At 42.8% G+C, this 24,255-nt stretch overlaps 1 protein-coding gene across 1 annotated transcript in view; it reads right to left on the bottom strand.

Annotated features, from left to right (window-relative positions):
• HERC2 (HECT and RLD domain containing E3 ubiquitin protein ligase 2) overlaps window positions 1–24,255 on the bottom strand; it is a 166,135-nt gene that overhangs the window by 117,008 nt on the left and 24,872 nt on the right. Inside the window, exons 13-17 of the mRNA XM_083361535.1 lie at window positions 23,064–23,221; window positions 10,986–11,099; window positions 7,265–7,516; window positions 4,238–4,431; window positions 132–332 (exon numbers count right to left, since the gene is read on the bottom strand). Coding sequence (XP_083217661.1) covers window positions 132–332; window positions 4,238–4,431; window positions 7,265–7,516; window positions 10,986–11,099; window positions 23,064–23,221 — 919 coding nt within the window. The remainder of the gene's footprint in view (window positions 1–131; window positions 333–4,237; window positions 4,432–7,264; window positions 7,517–10,985; window positions 11,100–23,063; window positions 23,222–24,255) is intronic.

The following is a 24,255-nucleotide window of genomic DNA, read 5'->3' as shown; positions in this document are numbered from 1 at the left end:
GTAAAGATAATAAAAAATAAAAAATAAAGGGTTTATAAATTAGCAAGTCAATGTTAATTCCAACTAATTTAATAGTTAATTACCACAACTGAGATTCTAAGACTCCATTCTGAATGTGATATTTAAAATACCTGCAGCCTTAGAAGATTCAAAGTAGCCACAGCCATACATTCTTTTTCCTGTGGAGGTGGCCAGTCAGAACTACCATCCATTCCTTCTGTAATTTGTCTTAATAGAAGATCCAACTGTTCAAATGTCATTGAGCAAACATCTACCACAAAGGGGACACGTAAACCAATTGACCATTCTGAACAAGATGACCAGGCAAAGCTCTGCAAAGAAAAGAAAAATTAAAACAAATTAGGATTAAACATTATTATCTCTGGGATGTAGAACTTCTGGAAGATGCTCCCTTGGTCATCCCTCTCTAAAAGCTATCAATTTTTAAATAAATTATAGGGGAAAATATATGTGTATTGAATAAACACAGTTTAGGGCAAAGTACACAATCTAAAATGTAGGAGCCTCACAATCAGCTCCCCAAAATCTAATTAATTAAGTTTATTTCTGCCTCTCACAACTGAAAGATTATTTCATTTAAAATATCATCAAATATACTAAGACATCTATCGAAGAAATAACAAAAATTGAAAAATATAACAAATATATACACAACAAAAAAATTAAAAATAGTTCCGGTGGCGATGCGACGCCGAAGACAGCCGTCTCCGGGCTGTCCGCTCTGCAGCTGTGTTTTTTTCATCGTAAACAGCGCCGATCAGCTGTTTAGATGGATTTGAAGCCCCCTCCTCGGGAGAAGACGAGGGGGTGAGGCCCCAGGTAGGGGTTGAGCTCTCCGGGGCTGCCTGAGCTGAGAGTTTGGGCGGCTGAAGGATTGAGCCCCCCCGAAGCCTGGGTTGCTCCGAGCTGCACAGCGCCTCTGCTCTGGGATTTTTGGAGCAGAGCCAGGCGTTAGCAACCACCCCTGCCAGAAGGAAATACTTTTGAGTATCAAGATGCAGGCAGAGCGGTACAGGAGGTCAAGGTGATGTGGACTCTTATCTTTACTCTCTAGCTCAATGGATTTTACAGCTTTAAAGTGAAAGTGCGCAATAAGTGAAAGTGGGGAAAGATGGCGGCCAAAACTTCTAAAGCTCTTCGGAGTGCGTGGTCTTCCCCGGTGCAACAGACCTCGTTGCAAGCTTTGCTTCCTCCTGCACCTCCTCCGGCATTGACGCTTAAGGATTTACAAGATGCCCTTGAAAAGCATTCACAATTAATGTCTGATATGATGGATAAAAAGTTGAAAAAGCTGGAGGAGAAATTGGAGAAGAAGATGGAAGAGAGGTTTAGAGCAATGAGGGCAGACATGTTGTCTATGATTGAAAGTGTAGCTGAATGTGTGCAACAGCTGGATGAAAAAGTGGAGGATCTCAGTCAAAAGAACTCTATATTAGAAGCAAAGGTATTAGAGAATGAAAATATAAGGGACAAAATGGACGGAGAATTGAGCCTTGTTCAGTACCATCAGATGCAGTATGCTATTAGAATCAGGGGCTTAAAGGAGAATTCTAAAGAAGATTTAAAGCAGCTGATCTCTGAGGCTTTGGAAGCGGTATTGGGCCAGCCAGCATCTGAAATTGAGGGAAGTATGGATAAAAATTTTCGTGTAAATTCATGGATTGCAAGATAGAGGAAGTTACCCAGAGATGTGGTGGTCTACTTTACAAAGAGAGTAATTAGAGATGAAGTCATTCAAGCTGCTTATGATACTAAATTGGTAGTGGCTGAGCAAGAAGTCTTGGTTTTAAAAGAGATTCCTCCAAAGATTTTAAGGAGAAGGAAAGATTTTGCATTTCTTGTACAGGAACTTAAGAAATGTGATATTAAGTTTAGATGGAAGATTCCAGTTGGACTGGCGGTGATGCACGAAGGTAAAAGACATCGTCTGGTTACTGTGGCCCAGGCACGTGATTTTTATAGCAATGTGTTAAAAGCAACCCCCCTATCACTTTTGGAAGCTGCAAAGGGATATGGCAAGGGAAAGCCTCAAGATGTTGCAGATAGACAGACAGAGGAGAATGGTGCTGGAGGGGATCAAGTTACAGTCTCATCGGTCGCTGCTGGAGGGCAGAGGATGACGCGTGCCGCCCTAAGACGAGCGAGACGAGAGCAAGAGCAAGACCAGCAGAAAGTTATGGAACCTCCAAAGCGTACTTACAGTGAAGCTGTGGGAGGGGCGCGGTCCAAAGAAGTTACAGGGGTCATGTCGGACGTGCTCCAAAAGCTTTGGAGCGTCAAGATTGGTGACTAAATTTCTAATTTAGAATGTCAATGGATTAAATTCATCATAGAGGAGAAAGAAAGTTTTTCAATATTTAAAACAATTTAAGACTGATGTCATTTGTTTGCAAGAAATGTATATTAGGGTTATGGACTTAAAGTATTTGTTGAATTTAAGAATGGGTACGCAAGCTCCTAATTAACAAGTTGATTTTTCTTAACTTACTACATATAAAGGTTACCTAATTGGATTATAAATTTTTGAATTTTTTATTTTATTTTTATTGGAGACCGGAATGGTGTCCTAGAGATTGCCTAAATCTTTTTTTTTTATTTGAACTCAAGGATGATCTGGAACTGCGAGACATTTGGTGTGATACATGCAAGAACTATTTTTGATTATAGTTCAGTTTGGTTGGAGATTAATAAGGTTAATAGAGATAGGCGCTCTTGGCGTGTAACTGAGAATTTGTTTAGAAATTAGAGAAATGTGGGAGAATGTAAATAGAAGATGAAAGTTTTTTGTTTGTTTTTTTTTTAAATTAATATGAATAAGGATTGGGATTAAGAAATTTTATTTAGCATTTGAGTAAAGCTCCTTTTCTGTTTTCTTCTTTTTTTTATCTGTAATATTAATATTGTTTGTAATCATTTTACATGAGCTAGAGGGTGATAGAATTAATAGTTTATTGTTGATAACATATGGGTGCTTATGTTTGTTTTTCGTTTTTATACCCTGTATTTAGCTCTGGGAAGTGGGGAGGGGGAGAGGAGGGAATGGGGGAGAGGGATAGGGAGGGTTAGATAGGGGTGGGGGGGATTTAAGTTAAAATGTATTGTAAAACTTTTTAAATAAAAAAAATAAAAATAATTAAAAATAATTGCTGTGACAAACCAAGAGATGCAATCAATAAATAGGTAGCACTATTTCACAATTTAAGCTTTTCTCCTCAATTCAGTTTACATGTGCTCATAAAACACTACCAAGTAATACTTTTAATATTATCAAACTGGGAAATTATCTATTACTGAAGAATAATCATATTAATTACTTCTGATTCTAACTGCAATAAAACATAGATGAGATGGAATCAAACGTAAAGTTTGCCTAAACCAGAAATCAAATTTAGTTTTTGCCTAAAGTAGTGACCTCCTAGTTTGAGTAATATAATATAATTTCCAGCAGCCTATTCAAGGGCCACGTGTAGCCCCTGGCCTAGCTAAAAGTAACTGAGTCTTCTGAGGATAGCTGATCCAATTTTACTTTGAATTAGGTGAGAAGAACCTAATCATTTTTCAGATCACAATTTTCACCCTGCACGTTGCCCTAGGAATGAATCTATTTCCAGGACCCAAAAACATAACAGAAGACACATAAGCCCTACTTTTAAAGTCATATGCAGAGCTTGGGAAAGAGAAGCGAAGATGTTTTGCATAACAATGAAATTATATTACATTCTATTCCTGAATTTTCATCCAACGCTGATTTAGAAATTACATTTCAAAACAAGCTTTTGTACCAAAGGAAACTGCTGTCTCTGTATCCCTAAGTGTAATTCTGCTTCTGTTTTATCAATCATCTTCACCAAGAAAAGTGTGTGTGGGGGGGAATATTATTTGAAAAAGTAGATTCTAACTTGGAAACATCATGCAAATAACTAATCCTAAAAATCCCAAAATGCCACTTCTAATTACTCTGCACTCACACACATGCAAACTCAGAAATGACAGTACAGCTGCTATGCAGTCGTGATCAAAATGCAAATTTGAAGTGCAATGAAAGTCAAAAGTACTCTGGATAGCCATATTAGTAAAAACAGGTGGCACATGTGAAACATAAAATATATAAATCAAAGGGATGGGTTAGATATGAAACATAAAATAGAAACATATTCTTAAACCAGTTTCCCAACCCTGTTTATAACCTCATGAGCACTGTAAAGGGAAAACTTACCTGGGCTGGTCCACAGGCAATACCAACAATGTGCTTTGAGTCCAGTCCTGGAAGAGCAGTTGGCTCTGGTTTAGTAATCCTCAAAGTGTCAAAATGCTGGCACTGATCATTGCTTCCCCAGCTATAGACTTCATTATCTTCTGTGAGGGCTAAACAGTGAGTAGAGCCAGCTACTACATCTATAACTTTTTTTCCTGAACACATGAAAATAATGAAACAAAAATTATGACAATAATTACTCTCATTATAACCTGAAAGACAAATTAAAATAAAACACTTTAAATCTGATCTTGAAATCATTTTAATTATATTTCGACATTATTCTATTAGGAACAATGGCTACTAGGTTTCTCCTTTTTGAAGCTAATATCTATGAGGAGTCCTTGGTGCTCTGAGTTTGCTTGTTTTCTTGCAGACATTTCATTACTGAAACTAGATAACATCATTAGTACTACTGAGACTAGCACTGATGAATCATCAGACTAGCACTGATGATGTTGCCTAATGTGGATAATGAAATGTCTGCAAGAAAACAAGCAAGCTTAGAGAGCACCAACGACGCCCATTTCAATCCTGAGCTACAAATATTCTTTGTTAATATCTATTGCTGTAGACTGAAAGCCAAGGCCATTCCTGACAGAGGCCAACCAGATGACCGTAAGAAATAGGGCATAAGAAATAGTCTATCTTCCAAAAAGTCTATAAAAATAACCACTCATTGTGATATGATAATTGTAATGTCTAATTCTTTTTTAAAAACCAGCTAAATCAGTAACCAACAACTTAACTGTGGAAGCCATCTATCTACACTTTTACAGTGTAGATAGTTATTACAATATAGTAAGCATCCTTTCCCCTGAAAAAATATTCTTACTTTTTGCTTCTGTTGTCTTTAACATACAGTTGCAAGAAAAAGTATGTGAACCCTTTGGGATTATGTGGTTTTTTGCATGAATTGGCCATAAAATGTGCTCTAAACGTCATGTAAGTCACAACAATAGAAAAACACAGTCTGCTTAAAATAATACTACACAAACATTAGCTGTTGTCATGTTTTAATTGAAGATAAGATGGAAACATTCACAGTGCAGGGTGGAAAAAGTATGTGAACCTTTGGACTTAATAACTGGTTGACCCTCCTTTGGCAGCAATAACCTCAACCAAACATTTCCTGTAGTTGCAGATCAGACCTGCACAATGATCTGGAGTAATTTTGGACCACTCCTCTGCACAAAACTGTTTCAGTGTAGCAATATTCTTGGGATGTCTGGTGTGAATCGCTCTCTTAAGGTCATGCCACAGCATTTCAATCGGTGTGCTGTGCCATTTTTTCTCCACACATAGTGTTGTGTGTTTTTCCCAAATAACTCAATTTTGGTTTCATCTGTCCACAGTATATTTTGCCAGTAGTGCTGTGGAACATCCAGGTGCTCTTTTGCAAACTTCAAACATGGGCAGATGAAACCAAAATTGAGTTGTTTGGGAAAAACACACAACACTATGTGTGGAGAAAAAATGGCACAGCACACCAACATCAAAACCTCATCCCCGCTGTAAAACATGGCGGAGGGAGCATCATGGTTTGGGGCTGCTTGCTGCCTCAGGGCCTGGACGGATTGTTATCATTGATGGGAAAATGAATTCCAGAGTTTATCAGGACAATTTGGAGGAAAATGTACGACCATCTGTCCACCAACTGAAGCTCCGCAGAGGATGGGTGATGCAACAGGACAATGACCCAAAGCATACAAGTAATTCAACAAAACAATGGCTTCAACAGAACAGAATATGCCTTCTGGAGTGGCCCAGTCAGAGTCCTGACCTCAACCCGATTGAAATGCTGTGGCATGACCTTAAGAGAGCGATTCACACCAGACATCCCAAGAATATTGCTACACTGAAACAGTTTTGTGAAGAGGAGTGGTCCAAAATTACTCCAGATCGTTGTGCAGGTCTGATCTGCAACTACAGGAAACGTTTGGTTGAGGTTATTGCTGCCAAAGGAGGGTCAACCAGTTATTAAGTCCAAAGGTTCACATACTTTTTCCACCCTGCACTGTGAATGTTTCCATCTTATCTTCAATTAAAACATGACAACAGCTAATGTTTGTGTAGTATTATTTTAAGCAGACTGTGTTTTTCTATCGTCGTGACTTACATGACTTTTAGAGCGCATTTTATGGCCAATTCATGCAAAAAGCCACATAATCCCAAAGGGTTCACATACTGTTTCTTGCAACTGTACTAAAATCTATCTCATTTCATAACTATATAATTTCTATAAACTTTATGTATACTAAAATTGAAAGCATTCAAGTTCAACAAGAACTGGGCAGTCCCTCTGATCCAAAGGTTGTATGAATGAGGTTTTTCTATAATTCCTGCTATAAAGAACAAATAATGATGAAAAAGCAAATGTAGAATGTGAAAAAAGAGTGACTGTCTCAATACTGAATTCTGATTGCAGGAAGCAAACTATCCCTTATCATTAAAAAAAGGAATGGCTTTAAAATACATTGGATTTTTTCTTATATCATAAAGTTTGGGTTTTATCATTGTTTTATTTTATATTTAAATTAGTTTTCATTATTCAAAGGAACTGGTAATTTGTGCCCAATTCTAATTTTTATGAAATCAATTCATGGATAAATCACGCATATTCATTTATCATTTTAAGGAGCTAAGGAGTCACAAAGTTTGAGAACCCTTTCTAGAGCTGCCATGAAATGCTAGCTATGTGCCCACATATGTTCAAGAGTACTTTTGTTCTTTGGAATCAACAGTTTGCACAAAAATCCTAGCATGTTAATCACAATATTCCACATATTACCAAGTTAAAAAACAAAATCTTCAGTTAGAGAAGATTTATCTTGGTAGAAGACATTGACTCTTGATCAATAAGAATTATTCCATACACTGAAAAAAATTGCTTGGATAACTGTCTGCCTAAGATAGCCATTAAGTTAACAATTTCTGGGAATTATCAATTTCTAGATTATCATATCAAGCAATTTTCTCTTCACTCACCTTGCAAGCCTTCCAGCAGTTTGGGATAACGAACATGTTCTTCCGTTCCATGCCCAAGCCTCTGACTGTCTCCTTTTCCCCATGAGTACACCTGTCCATCTTTTGTTAGAGCAAGTGAGAACTGACTCCCACAGCGTACTTTAACAACATCCAAGTCCTGAAGTTTTTCTATCAGTTTGGGAGTTTTGCAGCCATCACTGCCACCTCTTCCTAATTTCCCATAATCTCCATCTCCCCAAGACCATACTTGACCTGGAAAAACAGATCTCACTAAGGTTAGAATAATAATAGAATAAATAATATTTGCAGTTCCAGGCAATGGAACATTACAACTAAAGCAACTTGAAAGTATAGAATTCAGGTTTTGTGTCCATAGCGCATGGCCCTCAAGAGCGGACCTCCGCTCCCTACGGCTAATTTTGTCCTGCTAGGGGGACTCTAGATGGGTCCAAAATTGCCCCAACGAGGTAACCGTGAAAAACGGGGGGCCCATTGATCACAAAGCGGCAGCAATCTCTTTTTATGATCCAGGGAAAGCCCTCCAAACCCAACAGGAAAAAGGCTAGTGTGAGATCAGCATCTAACCTAAGCTACTTGCAGCCGAAGTCCCAGAGCACGAACCTGAGCATCGGTGAACAGTGTGCTTGGAATTGGTAAGAGTACTGATCTTCTTTCTTCTATTTACTAACTAACTGTTCACCGCCCTGAGTCCTTCGGGAGAAGGGCGGTATACAAATAAAATTAATAATAATAATAATAATAATAATAATAATAATAATAATAATAATAATAATAATAATAAATCCTTGAAAAGATCCCCAAAGCAAGAAAACCTCCAGAAGTGAAGGGAGGGGACTATATCCCCATTCCCTTACAAATGGAAGTGGCGAAAATATTAAAGGAGGAAAGAGATATACTAAAATTTTATTTAAAATACTACAGTCTGGATAAATTTAGGAACTAAAAAACTGTCAAGATTATACCCTAAAGAATTTTTGATAGAATTATAAAAATATATAACAAAAATAACTTTTTGATTGGAAAAAAACTGAAAAAAAGAAATAACTGCTGACATCTAATGGAGAATCAGAGAATAGAACACTAACAATAAGGACTCAGAAATTGGCAAAATGCCTAGAAACAAAGAAAAAGTTGTTCCTTTGAATTGCAAATAGCCTTGAAGACAGCTGGGAACAAAGGAAGAGCCAGCTATAAGATCAAAAAGTGTCTGAAAGGGAAAAAAAACACCTGGACTGTAGTTTAAATCTAAGAACTGTTTATGGAAAAGAAAAACCTTGGCTTTTTGGCTAATCTTTTAGAAGAGGATCTGCAGGAAGGATTTAAAGTGGCTTAACACACTGAACTGTAACTTTGACTGACTGATAAATTGACTTTTGAATTAAAACATTGATGAAAAATTACTTGAAGGGGGGAGACAACATGGATGTCACATATGTATCAAAAAAAATGACAGGATACCACATTCAATATTTTCTCCTGAAGGACTTAGCCTGGAAAATCAAGGGCCTCCAGAAGCAATACTTCAAAGCAAGATAAATACTTTCCAGGAGGAAATATATGTAGTGTTAGGACAAATACAAATGACAATAGACTCAAATCATGAGGAAATATGGAACAACTTTGATGATTTAAATAAGAATATTTCCAATCTAAATCTACAATTAAAAAACACCCAGGAAATAACAACAAATGAACAAATAAATCAGACAGCAGACTACAAATTAGAAGAGTATGATCAAATTGATGAAATAACAAAGGAAAAGAGTTACAATTTGACACAGGAAAAAATCTACAAGGTTCCAATACAACAAGAAAAATGGAATGGACTATAGAATTATCAGGAGAACCATCAAAGTTTGGGAGACACAAAGTATTCATTTCACTTACTTCATCTTTTACATTCCCAACAATATTTGTAAAAATACAGGAACTGCTGGGTAAGCGGATTATATCAACATGGAAAATTACTCCGCAAAAGAAGAAGACCAGAGACAGATACAAGAGATTTGACTCACCCTACCAAATGGACTATTACATAAATAAACATTTGTTTAAATATGGCTAAAAGAACAGAGAATTTTGAACATAAAAGGGGCCTTATAACAAGAAGGGTAAGAGATTTAAGTAATATAGTATTTTCTATTATATATGAAATGTTAAAATAGCATGATGTAACTTTTATTAATGTAAGTGAAATATAACTGATTAAAAAGGATGTTATATCTAGATACTATAAGATAGATAAAAAGTATAGTATTTTTATAATGCATGACATAAAATATTGGGATGATGTACCTAAATGGGAAAATTTGGACAGTTAGATGATTAATATGAAGAAATTATGACTGATAAGAATTGGACTGAATATAAGAGAATTGAAGCAAAGAAAAATTATAAAAATAGGATGCATGCTGAACTAATGAGATGATTATGAGAATAATATAAGCTGAAAAAAATGTTATATAGATTATTATTTGTATAAATATATAAAATGCCTATATCTAATCATTTATGTATTGAAAATATTAAGAGTTATATTTTTGCTAAGGTTGAAGAAGAATACAAACGGGAGAAGGGAAGATCAAAGAGATATATCATTAATACATTACTTATAGAATTATCAAATTTAATTATTATTGATTGTTAATTAATTATTATTGTCCTTTTTTCTTGTTAAAATATAAACCAAGACAACATGCTGTACACCAGGTACTGGAGATTGTTATAGTTAAAAACCAATAAAATATTTATAAAAAAAAGAAAGTAGATATAAATAACTGTGAAATGTTAATATCCGCAACTTTCTGTAAAAAAGAGCAATTTTAAGCAACATTTCTATTATATTTTTTACTAGTGAAAGTATAGTACTTCACCTAGAAGTGGTCTAAGGAACTGAACATGTAATCAATATTCTAGTTTGTTTATGTACAAATTGAACATGCTTCTACAATGCTTCTTGATTTTACTTTGTATCTGTTTATGTCCCACTACCAAAAAATTTGGTAGAAATGAAACATTTTTTCTGTACAGCATCCTTGGTGGAGCAGTGGGCTAATGCCTCCTTAAGTAACACCAGCTGCCTGCAATTAGTGCAGGTTTGCATCCCACCAGGCTCAAGGTTGACTCAGCCTTCCATCCTTCCGAGGTAGGTAAAATGAGGACCCAGATTGTTGGGGGCAATTAAGCTGACTTTGTAATAATGCCGCTTGGGGGTGTGTGAAAGCCCTAATAAGCAGGCATATACATAGAATGAAGGCTACTGCTAAGCTCGTAAGCCGCCCTGAGTCTTCGGAGAAGGGCGGGATATAAATGGAATTAAAATAATAAAAAAATTACCTAATCTCCCCCTTCCATTTTGAAAGCTACATCAGTCCATTGCTATACTTCTAAGAAAAGAAAGTACATTTCTATTGAAGTCATCATTTGCTATTTTTTAACAATTAAATCAGGATTTTATTCTTAGGGAGTTGCTATTATATTAATATTTGTTATTCTTTTTTTTACTATTACAATTCCTATAGTACCCAAAGCATCTTTGACCAAAAGAAATCTATAAGTATTTTAATAAGAATAAAACTGTTGTACAGCAGATAAACACAGCATTCAATCCAACACATAAAACTAGTCAAAAATAGGAAAGACAAAAAGATAAGTTTCCCAGTCTCATGATCTCAATAATGTTGCAGATTGGGCTACTCACCATTTTCTGTTACAGCAAGAGTCTGGGCATCACTACTCCCACAGGCTACATCAATCACTTTCAATCCTTTTAAGCCAGTAACCAAAACTGGGGTTGTCTGGTCTTCACTGGAGCCTTCCAAATAAAAAAAAAGTGAGAGACTTAATTTTGTAACCTCAAGATTCATAGCAGGAGTAAAAATTTGGGGTCACCAGGGCCTCTCTGATTATAATGGCTTGAAGGTGTAGAGATTTCTCTTTTAAGCAATGAAACAGAGAAGATAGTGGTACAAGCTTTAAAATAGTTCTAATTCACAATAAACAGATTTATTTTGCTTCATGGTGACACTCACAGCTATCCTTGTCTCCAAACACATTAAGTGCATCCCCCAGCATCAACAATCTTGCTCGCTCATTAAAGAGGCACTGGCCTATGTGCAGATCCCAGAGGCCACTTTAACATCCCCATCACAAAATTTGTATTTGACAACAAAACTTTTCATTTACAGTGATGTGATGGGTGGGGGATAAATTGCTAATGTCTAAGCATGTACCTATTCCACTTGTTAAATTCACCATCAAAAAAAATGAAAAAATGCCTTCACCTGTCACAATGATATTGACCACACTATCTTCAGCTGCACCAGACAGAATGACAGAAGAGGCAAAAAAGGGGAACTGTTCACTCCTCTGAAGTTGTAAGGTCTAGCCTCAGCTATTCCCTCAAGAAAAGCAGGCAGCATTTCAAAAGGATATTTTAATGAGATAGTGACTGCAGAGAAAACAGGCAGGATCTAAAGTTCTCGCACAAAAACACTAGGTTAAAACCCATTGTTCAAACCCCTCCCAACTGCCCAGTTCATAGAGAGCTAATCCAGAGGTGCAAAGGTGTTGTGTGAACTCCAAGCTGAGACGGTGATAAGAAGTCGTTCTCAGGCACCGTGACCTTGATTCTCCAGGGATGAGACAAAGCAGATGGTCCCAGGCACATCCCTCCCCCCCTCCCATTTCCCAGAAAGATACATCAAAGCAAAAGAGGAACAAAGTGAAATGGATACATCACAGAAAAAAACCCCGAATGGCAGTGTCCCAATAGGGATCTATGGGGACCTGACATGCTGCCCCCCCTAAAAGGAGAAATCTACCTGGAGCAAATAGAAAATAATAAAGAGGAGAGAAAAGAGTAAAATGATTAGGTTTATCCAGGTAAAGAGCATGGAATCCCTTGAGTAGTATAGGGACTCTAACGTGTTTCTTGTGAACCCATTCATTTTGAGTTGCAAGGAGGACCTCCCATAGTATGGGGTATTGTGTTGCTCCGTGGTGTTTTCAGGAGTCAAGGGTTTCTTTAATTTCAAAGTGTTGTTTACCCTCTACCATGATGAGCTGAGAGATTGGGGAGGGGGCAGGCGCTGGCTGTAAAGGTGAGATTATTTCAGGATTTAGAAGGCTGCAACAGAAGACAGGGTGGACTTGTCGTAAGGTTTTGGGCAAGCCTAACTCTACTGTGACAGGGTTTATAATGCGTTTGATGGGGAAAGGCCCCATAAATTTTGGGGCTAATTTCTCAGAAGATTGTAGGGACTGTTGGAATCGAGTAGACAGGTATAGTCGATCGCCAATGCAGAACGGTTTAGGCACTCTTTTCTTGTCTGCCTGTGCCTTGAAGGCTGCTCTGGCCTCGTCTAAAGTTTTGTAAACAACTGGCCAGGTATTCTTCAACTGATTAATCCACTCCTTTAATGAGGGGACGGTGGGTTCATTAGTTGGCAACTCAGGCATTGGGGTGAAGTCTTGCCCCTTGGTGACTGGGAAAGTGGTAAAACCAGTGCTGGTGTATACAGCATTGTTATAAGCCATTTCAGCAAATGGCAAAACGTCAATCCAGTTGTCTTGTTGGTAGTTAATAAATTATTTTAGGTATTGATCTAGAAATGAGTCCATTCATTCTGTCCCACCATTCATTTGCGGATGGTGACTAGAACTCAGGCCCTGATCTGTCCCCAAAAGGTCCAAAAATGCTCTCCAGAACTTTGATGTGAATTGGATTCCTCTATCATAAATTACGTGACATAGGTCCCCATGTAAGCAGTATACATGATGGAGGAACAGCTTTGCCAGGGCTTTGGTGGTGGGGATGTTCTGGCATGGGATAAAGTAGACCTGTTTTGAAAATAAGTCAGTTACCACCCAAATGACCGTGTTTCCCTTGCTTTCTGGTAGTTCTACAATAAAATCTATAGAAATCTCTCTTCAGGGTGCTGAAGACTCTATCACCAGTCACATGAGGCCAGGCATCTTCCCTTGCCTCCATTTGGCTGCCATGCAGGTAGGGCAGCTGGATTTTTTTTTGCCCAAGATGGCGACGGTTGTCCGCACTCTCTGTGATGGGCTCCAAATGTGCTTTTGGGGAAGGCTAACCGTGGCGTGGTGACCCAATGGAGACTTAGAGGCATTGACAGCAGTTGGGGGCCACTTTCTGGCGGCACGAAGGCTTTCCTCTTCTTTTGTGATCTGCTGGCCTGAGGATTGGCCGAGGCGTGGTTCTGCCTCCGGAGCGTTGTTGCATCCTTGAATCAGCTGGTGAGCTCTCCTCTCCCTCCCTCCGGAAGGTCTCCTGACCCAAAGATCGGCCAAGGTTTGGCCTTGGAATTCGGTGTGCTGCCGCTTCTGGGAGCTCCAGGGGGGCTCCCTTTTCTCCCCCCGGAAGACCTCTTGGCCCGAAGATTGGCCAAGGTTCGGCCATGCCTCCCGGAGCGCTGCCGCCTCCATAAGCAGCAGGTGGGCTTTCTTCCCTTTCTGGAAGGCCTTTCGGCCCGAAGATCGGCCAAGGCGTGGCCGTGCTGCTTGGTCTGCTGCCGCTCCCACCGACAAACAGATGGGCGCTGTTTTTAGCTGCACAGAGGCTCCCTTCTCTCTTGGGAGGCCTCCCAGCCTGGAGAATGGCCGGGCGTGGCTTTACGGTTTGGACAGCTGCTGGATGCTTTTGCTCCCTGGAGACATAGACAGGGGGTGGGTGCCTTTTCTGGGGGCGTGGAGACCCCGTTCTCCGTTTCAGAAGGCCTGCTGGACTGAAGATCGGCCAAGATGTGGCCTTGCCGTCTGGACTGCTGCCAGGCATTTTTCTGTTGAGGATGGTGGTTTAATGGCCTGTAGACTTTCTGTGGCATGGCCCTCATGCTCTGCTTGGTTGGGGGGAGGTTTTGGTCTGACTCCCCTGGATTGGCTGTCGCACACTGTTTTGGCACAAAGACTACCTCCTTAATGCATTATGCCTCCTTAATGCCCGGTTAGTTGGAGCAGGGTGGATACCAACATTTGTGCCCACTCCTAAGACTTCCTATTGCCAGTTGATATGGTACCAGGATTAGGCCGTGGTGAGGGCGGCCAGGATTGTTCATCAACCTCCCACTGATGTGAGAGATCAGTGGGATGGGCTTCCCTAGCACTCTGGACTCAGTCTACCTTAGGTGGGCTTCTCTCAGTGGTGGTGAGAGAGCGGCTGCTCCACCTGGCTGACTCGGGTGAGAGCCGAGTGGAACTGAGCTGGAGGACTGAGATATATATATCCTGGCTCTATAACATCATCACAGTCATCTAATTGTTTATTTGGTTTATTGCCCTATGCAGTTTTTACTATGTTATGGTTCATATTCAATATTCTAGCACGGTCTTATACGCTCTCAGGGGGGCTCCTCCCTCCTGGATATGACCTGTAGCCATGTCCCTTACTTCCCTTAAGGATGGGCCCAATTGTTGGGACCCCGAGAGGTGGCTGGGCTTAAATAGGGGCCTCTGGTGGAAATGCATTAAGAGGCCCCTAGTACATTTTTTAGCCGGTTGTTTTAAAGGGTTAGGGAGGGTGGGATGGGAGGGAGGGGAGGGAATTGGGGTGTGTTTCATCAACCGGCGGTCAGTCTGGTCCTACAATAGTTCCCAGTGAGATAGGGTTGGGGGTATAGCCCTTTAGTTCCGCTGGTACTGGGGTGGGGTTGCAAATCCCAACGATTGGGAATGGCAGCAGGCGGTTATACGGAGGGCCGTATCAATATCTGGGACCACGCCCCCGCTGTCTTTGAGCGGTGGCGTGTTCCGACCCTCCGGTTAGTACCCTTTTGTCCGGGGGTGAGGGGGACCAGGACCCTGAGCTCAGACTGGTGTATTTTAATGCCAGATCCGTTGTGAACAAGGCTCCCCTCGTCCGGGAATTGATCAAGGAGGAACACGCGGATCTGGCATGCATTACGGAGACCTGATTGGGCCCAGAGAGCGGTGTCCCTCTGGTTGAACTGTGCCCTCCGGGTTTCTGTGTGCTACACCAGCCTTGGGCTCAGGGCAGGGGCGGTGGGGTGGTGGTGGTTATACGGGAGACCTTATGTCCGCAAGAGACCACTGTTGTCCAGATAGGCGGGAGTGAGTCCCTTCTCATGAGATGTGGCCCTCGGGCTCAGTTGGGCCTGTTGCTAACATACCTGGGGCCCAGCTGTGTAGCAATGGTCCTGCCTGAGCTGCTCAACACCCTCTCAGGGTTGACGGTGTAGTTTCCCAGACTTATAGTTCTGGGCGACTTCAACCTGCCTTCCCTGGGAGAGTCGTCAGAGTTAGCTCAGGAGTTCATGGCCTCCATGACGGCCATGGACCTGACCCAAGTAATTCAGGGCCTGACTCATGGGGCGGGTCACACTCTTGACCTGATTTTTCTATCTGGTCAATGGTTGGATGATCTGGGAGGGGGCTTGCCAACTATTGTCCCCCTGTCATGGTCCGATCATTATCTCCTGCGGCTGGTCTTCCGCTGTGCCACCCCCCACCGCTGGGCTGTGGAACCAACCAGGTGGTTCCGTCCCAGGCGCCTAATGGACCCAGAACGGTTCCAGATGGTGCTTGGGTCCTTACCTAGCTCCCTCACTCACAGCCCGGTCGATGCCTTGGTGGATGCCTGGGAAAGGGCGGCCACCGAGGCACTCGACCGTGTTGTACCCTTGCGACCCCAGACCCGGCACAGATCCCGTTGGGCCCCATGGTTTTCTGTGGAGCTCCGGGAGATGAAGCGTCCGAGACGGGGTCTAGAGAGCGGTTGGAGATCCACCCGGTCTGAATCTGACCGATTGCGACTAAGAGCCTTTACAAGGTCTTATCTCGCTGCGATGAAGACGTCAAAGTCTAATTACTTTGCTGCCCTCATCGCGTCTGCAGATAATCGCCCAGCCGCCCTGTTTAGGGTGACTCGCTCTCTCCTTAATCGGGAGATGAGGGAGGATCCCTTACAGGGACGGGCTGAGGAGTTTAGTTATCATCTGGTGGACAAAATCGCTCAGATCCGGACCGGTTTGGACTCTGACTGGGCAGAATCAGGCATGGAGGAATCAAGCGGTCTTGAGCATGTTATCTGGAATGAGTTCGATCCTGTTTCCCCCGATGACGTGGACAGGATCATGAGAAGGCTGAGCTCCACCACTTGTTTACTGGACCCGTGCCCCTCCTGGCTGGTTTATGAGGCTCGGGAGGAGACACGAGGCTGGTTCCAGGCAGTAATATCTGCTTCCTTGAAGGAGGGTATCTTTCCTGCCGCCTTGAAGGAGGTGGTGGTGAGACCCCTCCTCAAGAAGCCTGCTCTGGACCCGGCTGTTTTAAATAACTACCGTCCGGTCTCCAACCTTCGCTTTTTGGCGAAGGTTGTTGAGAGTGTGGTGGCGCATCAGCTTCCTCTGTTCCTGGAGGAAGCTGATTATCTTGACCCGTAACAATCGGGTTTCAGGCCCGGGTACAGCACGGAGATGGCATTGGTCGCACTGGTGAATGATCTCTGGGGGGCTCGGGACAGGGGATGTTCCTCTGTCCTAGTCCTGATCTCTGGGGGGCTCGGGACAGGGGATGTTCCTCTGTCCTAGTCCTTTTAGATCTCTCAGCGGCTTTTGATACCATCGACCGTGGTATCCTACTGCGGCATCTCAGGGGGTTGGGAGTGGGAGGCACTATTTTGTGATGGTTCTCCTCCTACCTCCTGGGCTGCTCGCAGTCGGTTTTGACAGGAGGGCAGAGGTCCGCCCCGAGATCTCTCATTTGTGGAGTCCCTCAGGGGTCAGTCCTCTCTCCCCTCCTGTTCAACATCTACATGAAACTGCTGGGCGAGCTCATTCGTGGTTTCGGGGTGGGGTATCATCAGTACGCTGATGATACCCAACTTTTTCTTTCCACCCCGGACCAACCCAGTGATGCACTCGGCGTGATGTCCCGTTGCCTGGAGGCGGTCCGGGTTTGGATGGGGAGAAACAGGCTTCGTCTCAATCCTGCCAAGACTGAGTGGCTGTGCATACCGGCATGTTCCATCATTAATGATGGGGGGGTGAGGTGTTACTCCTGTCGATAGGGCTCGCAACTTGGGCGTCCTCTTGGATTCACGGCTCAATTTTGAAGACCATATAGGAACCGTGACCAGGGGGGCTTTTGCCCACCTTCGTCTGGTGCGCCAGTTGCGGCCCTATCTGGACCGAGATGCCCTACACACAGTCACCCATGCACTCGTGACCTCCCAGCTAGACTACTGCAACGCTCTCTACATGGGGCTGCCCTTGAGGACCACGCGGAGGCTTCAACTGGTGCAGAATGCAGCCATGCGAGTTGCTATGGGAGTTTCCCGATACTCCCGTGTAACACCTCTTCTCCGTGAGCTGCATTGGCTTCCGGTTGCCCTCCGGGTGAGATTCAAGGTGCTGGTAATGACCTATAAAGCTCTAAATGGCTTGGGTCCGGATTATCTAAGGGAACACCTGCTGCCGGCATCAACTTCCCATCGTCCTGTGCGCTCCCACAGGGAGGGCCTTCTCAGGGTGCCGGCGGTTAAGGAGTGCCAGCGCGTGATCCCCAGGAGGGCATTCTCCGTGGGCGCGCCTGCCCTTTGGAATGATTTACCGGTGGAACTTTGGACCGCCCCCGTTCTGCGTTCATTTCGCCGGGACCTGAAAACCTGGTTTTTTGATCTATCAGGCCTGGACTGAAGGGGTTTTAGCTTTTAATATTGTTTTAATTGTTGTGCTTAATTAATTTAATCTATTTTAATTTTATACTATTTTTATATTGTATTTTATGCTGCCCTGTAAACCGCCCTGAGTCCTTTGGGAATAGGGCGGTATAAAAATTTAAATAAATAAATAAATAAATAAATAGTTTTCAATGTCCTTTTTAAGGGATGGCCACCAAAATTGCCTCTTTAGGAGGTGTAAGGTTTTCATGAACCCAAAATGTCCCACCAGCTTCAAATCATGGCATGATTGCATAGTTCTCAGTCTCTGACTGGTTGGGAACGTATAATTTTCCTCCTACCCAAGGTAGCTTTTCCTTCATTGAGCAAATAATTTTGAGGTTGAGGAACCATTCGTCTTCGATAAGGGCTTGTTTGAAAGCCAGAGTAGTGGTGTTATCTGGCGGCGATCCCTCTTCTGCTTGCGCCCTCATGTTTACTCGAGCTGCTAATTGTCACACTGGAAGCAAAGGTTTGACCACTTTCACTTTTGCACTATTATATTGCAGTAGCCTTGACAGGGTGTTGGCTAAGAAATTCTTCCCTCCCGTTAAGTAACGGAGGGTGAAATTAAAATGTTGAAAGTGGTGTGCCCACCCTGCCTGCTTGGGGGACAATTTCCTCGGAGTTTTCAGAGCTTCAGAGCTTCTAAATTTCTGTGGTCAGTCCAGACCTCAAAAGGGATTTTATTCCCTTCCAGGAAACGTCGCCAGGTGAGGAAGGCCCACCTAAGTGCATAGGCCTCTTTTTTCCATACTGCCCAACATTGCTGGGTTTCTGTCAGTTTTTTCAATGTATACGCACAAGGCTGTAGTTGGCCCTTCTCATTTTCCTGGAGCAGCATGGCTCCCACTGCTACATCACTGGCATCAGCCTGAATAACAAAGGGCTTTTTAGGGTCTGGATGCCTTTACAATGGCTCAGCGGAAAAAAGTCTTCTTAACTTTTTGAATGCGGCTTGACATTCATCCCCCTTGTGATGACCCAGGGCACAGCACAGAGCCAAAACAGTCAACTGGCAAATAATTTGCTCCAATTTTCCCCAAATGCTCCCACATTTATGGCAAGCCTCAGAAAAAAGAAAGACACACACACCTTCAGCAGCCTCTGGCTGCAAGTAGTTTTACATACAGTTAGATTAGAAGAGTAATTTACTCAAGGCCACGTAGATAACAAGGAATGAAACGTACATCCAAAATCTAACGAGTCTGTGGAAAAACAAGCTTGCCTGAGCAGTTTCAGAAGAGAAGCCAAATCTTTGAACATCAAATCAAGTTTGTCAGCCAGTCCAATGGTCAAGAGTTTCAGGGTTTCCAAGCAGAAATCACAACACAGCAAGAGATCAGAGAGTTGTTTCCAAGATCAGCAACAGAACACAAAACTCCAAGAAATCAGCATTTGTTCCCAACAAATGCCCCTCCTTACAGCATCTCTTTAAGTCTCAGTCTCCAGGTGTGCCTTGTGGGGAGGGGCGGGGAGCTCTCCTCCCGAGTGGTTGAGCCTGCCTGGGTTGTTCTCTCCTTCTCTCCACTCTCCGTGCTGTAGGATCAGGAGAGGGTGGCCCTTGCTCATTACCTGAGCTTTGTATCTCATGTTCATCCTGTCCCAATCCTGAAAGGCCCTGGCCTGCCTTGGCCTGCTCTTCCCCACATTCCTTTGAAGCCACAGAAATCTGTTCCTCGACCTCCATAAGGTCCAGTTCCAGCTCATTTTCCTCAGCAGATTCAAGCTCCGACAGAGGCATGATACCCCTTCTTAATTCTGACTCGGTAATACACCTCCCATAAGTCCAGTTTAGAAAATATTCTGCCTTTTGAAAGGTGGGCTAGCATATTTTTCATGAGTGGAAAGGGGTACACATTTTCCACACACACATTAAGACCCCCTTGGTGGAGCAGTGGGCTAATGCCTCCTTAAGTAACACCAGCTGCCTGCAATTAGTGCAGGTTCGCATCCCACCAGGCTCAAGATTGACTCAGCCTTCCATCCTTCCGAGGTAGGTAAAATGAGGACCCAGATTGTTGGGGGCAATAAGCTGACTTTGTAATAATGCCGCTTGGGGGGGGCGAAAGCCCTAATAAGCAGGCATATACATAGAATGAAGGCTACTGCTAAGCACATTGGTTTGTGCTTAAATTGTAAGCCGCCCTGAGTCTTCGGAGAAGGGCGGGATATAAATGGGATTAAAATAAAATAAAAAAATAAAAAAAAAATAAATAATCAATGCAGAGATGAAGAGACCCATCTTTCTTCTCCCGGAACAGAACTGGAGCGTCCACCCTGGGTCTGGCTGGCTGAATGAAGCCTCAGGCCATGTTTTTGTCTATAAACTTGCACAGTTCAGCTAACTCCCTTGGAGTCATGGAATAGAGTTTTGGGTTTTGCAACTTGGCCCTGAGAACAATCTCAATAGCACAGTATGTGGGTCAGTGGGGAGAAATTTTATCCGAACCTCTCTCACTAAACACATCAACCAAATTGTGGTATTCTCGGGGTACGTCCTGCAGCAACTTCTCTTTGAGGCAGCCGCCACTTCTCTGAGGGGTTCCTTCCTTGCCTTGTGGCCACCGTTGCATGGGGCTTGCTCCATCTTTGGGAACTTGAAGAGTCCCTTCCTCCAGGCTACCCGTGGATTCCATTTTTTGAGCCAAACCAGTCCTAAGACAAGGAGCCATTCCATTCCAGGTGCCACTCTAAAGGTTAGAGTCTCAGAGTGGCTTCCCATGGCTAGGACCAGGGGCGAAGGTGGCTGAGATGCCCCCTGCAACTGACCCGTTTAGTTGACAAAAAGCAATCAGGCACTTTAGTCTCCTCAGGCGGAACCCATTTTCCTACAAAGGTACTAGACTATGGTGTACCCCGAGTCTAGCAATGCTTTTAGGGCCACCTTTCTTTCCATGTCTGGGATCAACAGCTCTATGGACATGGTTACTGGCATGATCAGCCCATTTACTACCGGGTCATCATTGTAGTCATTGTTGGAGGGTCCCAGGTCTGCTTCAAATGGGGTTGAAGTTCCCTCTCGGTTTGGAGGAGGGATGGAACTCTACGACCTTGGCGCTCTTTAGGGCTGTATCCTTAGTGCACTGTGAGGGCTTCATCGACTTTCTCCCTGGTAGTCGGTCTCCTTTCTTTACTAGGATCCTCATCCAGCACTTCGTCGCCCAGTGACCCTCTTTACCACATTTTAAGCAGGTGGTTGAGTGTGACAGGGCTGTCTGGGGTTTGGCAGCCTCCCTTTTCTTTTCAGGTGGAGACCGTTTCCATACACTTTGCCTGATCAGTACTGTTTCTGCGCCTGGCCGATCTCTGCTTCTTCAGCCAGGATGCACCAATCATGGAGGCAAGCAGGAACCCCTCTGTGATGCAGGCATGGTACAGGTCGCTGTTCAGTCCATCCTTAAAGCAGATCACCAGGATGTCTTCCAGACAGTTGAGGAAGGAGGCTAGGTCTCGGAACTCCTCAGTATACTTATCCACTGCCTCACGGTTTTGATGCGATCTCTAGCTTCTGGTCAGCAGGGGATCTTAAAACTTCAGTCTCAGCACTGCCATGAAGTGGTTAAAGTTTTGAAGGTCTGAGGCATTGACATTGTAGAGGGTCACCGTCCATCAGACAACAGCCCCCTCCAGAGCCAGTTTGACAACCCTGACCCTAGCCTCTTTGGTGGGGATATCTTGCCAGTATTCTTGCATGTAGGTGAGGATGTGGGCAAGAAAGAACCCCAATTGCTGGGGGTCTCCATCAAACTTGACACCAAAAGGGGGTGCCTTCCACTCCTACTGATGGGGTCCCCCTCCACTGACTCTCTGGACATTCGCGCCACCAGGGTCCCTTCAAGGAGGACTGGCTGGTGTGGTTGTCACCCTCTCTGCGGATTCAGTAGTGCTGGCAGCTGTCTCTGGGGTCGATATTCCCACCTTCCATATGCAACTTCCTCATGACTTCTGTCATCTCTTTCCATGCAAACTATGGCCTCTCATATTTTCAGGCTCTGGAAAGCTTCTATCATGAAGCGCATTGCTCGTTTCATGAGGCCGTCAGCATGATCCAGTTCTTCCTCCAGTTCACCATCATCATACAGCATTTCCATCTCATGCCTCCAGCCATACTGTCAGGTGTCAGACAATCTCAGCTTCGAAGGATCCTCCAGGGCAGCAGCTTCCTTTGTCCATCCGGCGGAGTTTGTGTCGGGGTGAGTTTTGGTGGAGGTCTCTCTCCAATACTCAGCTTCTTCATGCTCACTGCCCTGGTTAGAAATCGTGTGCACAGTCTCCACAATAGGTCTGGTGCTGCTCTGGGTTGACCACTTTGCATATCCTGCCTAATGTAACATCTCACCTCAGCTATTTCCTCAAGAAAGTCAAACTCTTGAAGCAGGCAGCATTTCAAAAGGATATTTTATTGAAAGTGATTGCAGAGAAAACAGGCAGGATCTAAAGTTCCCGTACAAAAACGCTAGGTTAAACCCCATTGTTCAAACCCCTCCCAACTGCCCAGTCCATAGAGAACCAATCCAGAGGTGTGAAGGTATTGTGAGAACTCCGAGTAGGTGATAAGAAGTTGTTCTCAGGCGCCACAACCTTGGTTCTCCAGGGATAAGACAAAGCAGATGGTCCCAGGCACATCCCACCTCCCTCCCATTTCCCTGGAAGATACATTAAAGCAAAAGAGGAACAAAGTAAAATGGATACATCACAGAAAAAAACACGAGAACCCGTCCCACCAGAATGGCAGTGTCCTGATAAGTATCTATGGGGACTGACAGAAGTAGTGCAGACAAGAAGCACAAATCATAGTACTAATTCTACCTTTATTGTGAAATTACCACAACAAAATCTTGCAACTTTGAAAGTATTTTTCCCCTCCTTTACTTTTACTTTCCAGAAAACGTACAGAGTTCCTTCTAAGGCACTTATCATGCCCCTTCTGCTTCTGAGATACCTTTTGATTGATGGTTGTCTAAGTCTGTGGCTTTTCCTCGTATCACCCAAGAACATTTCCACATACCATTATGAGAACCCAATAAACCAAAAAGGCTGCCACCTCCTGCTTTAAAGAAAATATTAGAGTCATACCATGACCCAGTCTGCCATAGTTTCCTCGGCCCCATGTGTACAATTCTCCATCAGCTGTTATTGCAGCACTGTAGGTGCCTCCACATGCAATATGTACAACATGTTTTCCAGCCTGCTTCCCAGAGAGAGCAGAAATCATCTTTGGTTCTTCTAAGGGTCTGGAAAAAGGGAATGGGACAGGAAAGCAAAACTATGAGAATTAACAGAACACTTATTATAAAAAGGCAACAGACTCCATGCACACGGTAATAACTACAAACAAATCAAAACAGACATCATGTACTAATGCAGTATATTATTAGACAAACAAGCTATTCAAAGAAAATGTCGGCTTTCTAGCATTGGATAGTTTCAACCAACAGCCACATAGATACTTGTAAAATACATGCTGGTTTGCATTCTTGCATTGAGCAAGGAGTTGCCCAATTGTCTATGTTGCTATATTTATCAAAGTTTCACTGCTATGTAAGAGAGATTTCCCATACTATTCAACTGTCTCATTGCAGAAAGTTATAGCAAAATGGGTAGCTGCAAATGTTGCTGTCTTAAATATAATCAAAATGATTGAAGTTGAATACCCCAAAATATGTTAATGTTCTCTATAAATTAATATTCTTAATATTGGGAAAACTTCTAAGACATGCTCCAATGTTTTATATATTATGCTGGGAACTTTGAAGAATCATCTCTTCTTACACTCACATATATAATCACATAAGGCTTACTGCCTTCCAAGATTTTGCCTCATCTGACCCTAATACAGATCAATGTCCATCAGAATTACAAAGCAGAAATGCAGCTGCTAATTTAGTACGCTAAAAATAAAAAAACAGAAACAAAAAACTGCCCTCCAATCAGTGTTAACATTGTATTTACTATTAAAACAGGAACAAATTATATTAACCTGGAGAAGACAACCCTGAATATAAAAATTATTTTAAAAAAAAAGATTGACCTCAAAAAAATACAAATCCAGACAAAATCATGGACACTGCTAGCTTCTCCTACTTGCCAGGTTTGTCAATTCCAGTTGAAACCAATGAAAACCAGTGTGGAAATGTTATTTCCATCCACAAATAATATCCTGCTTCCCTCCCTCCTCTCCCTTCCTTCTTCAAGTGTGTTTGTGTGTGTGTGTGTGTGTGTGTGTGTGTGTGTGTGTGTGTGTGTGTGTATCAAAAGCCGCACTCTA

Source organism: Vipera ursinii, assembly GCF_947247035.1.
Source record: "Vipera ursinii genome assembly, chromosome: 4".
NCBI classification, from domain to species: Eukaryota; Metazoa; Chordata; class Lepidosauria; order Squamata; family Viperidae; genus Vipera; species Vipera ursinii.
This window is presented reverse-complemented; position numbering and strand designations above follow the sequence as displayed.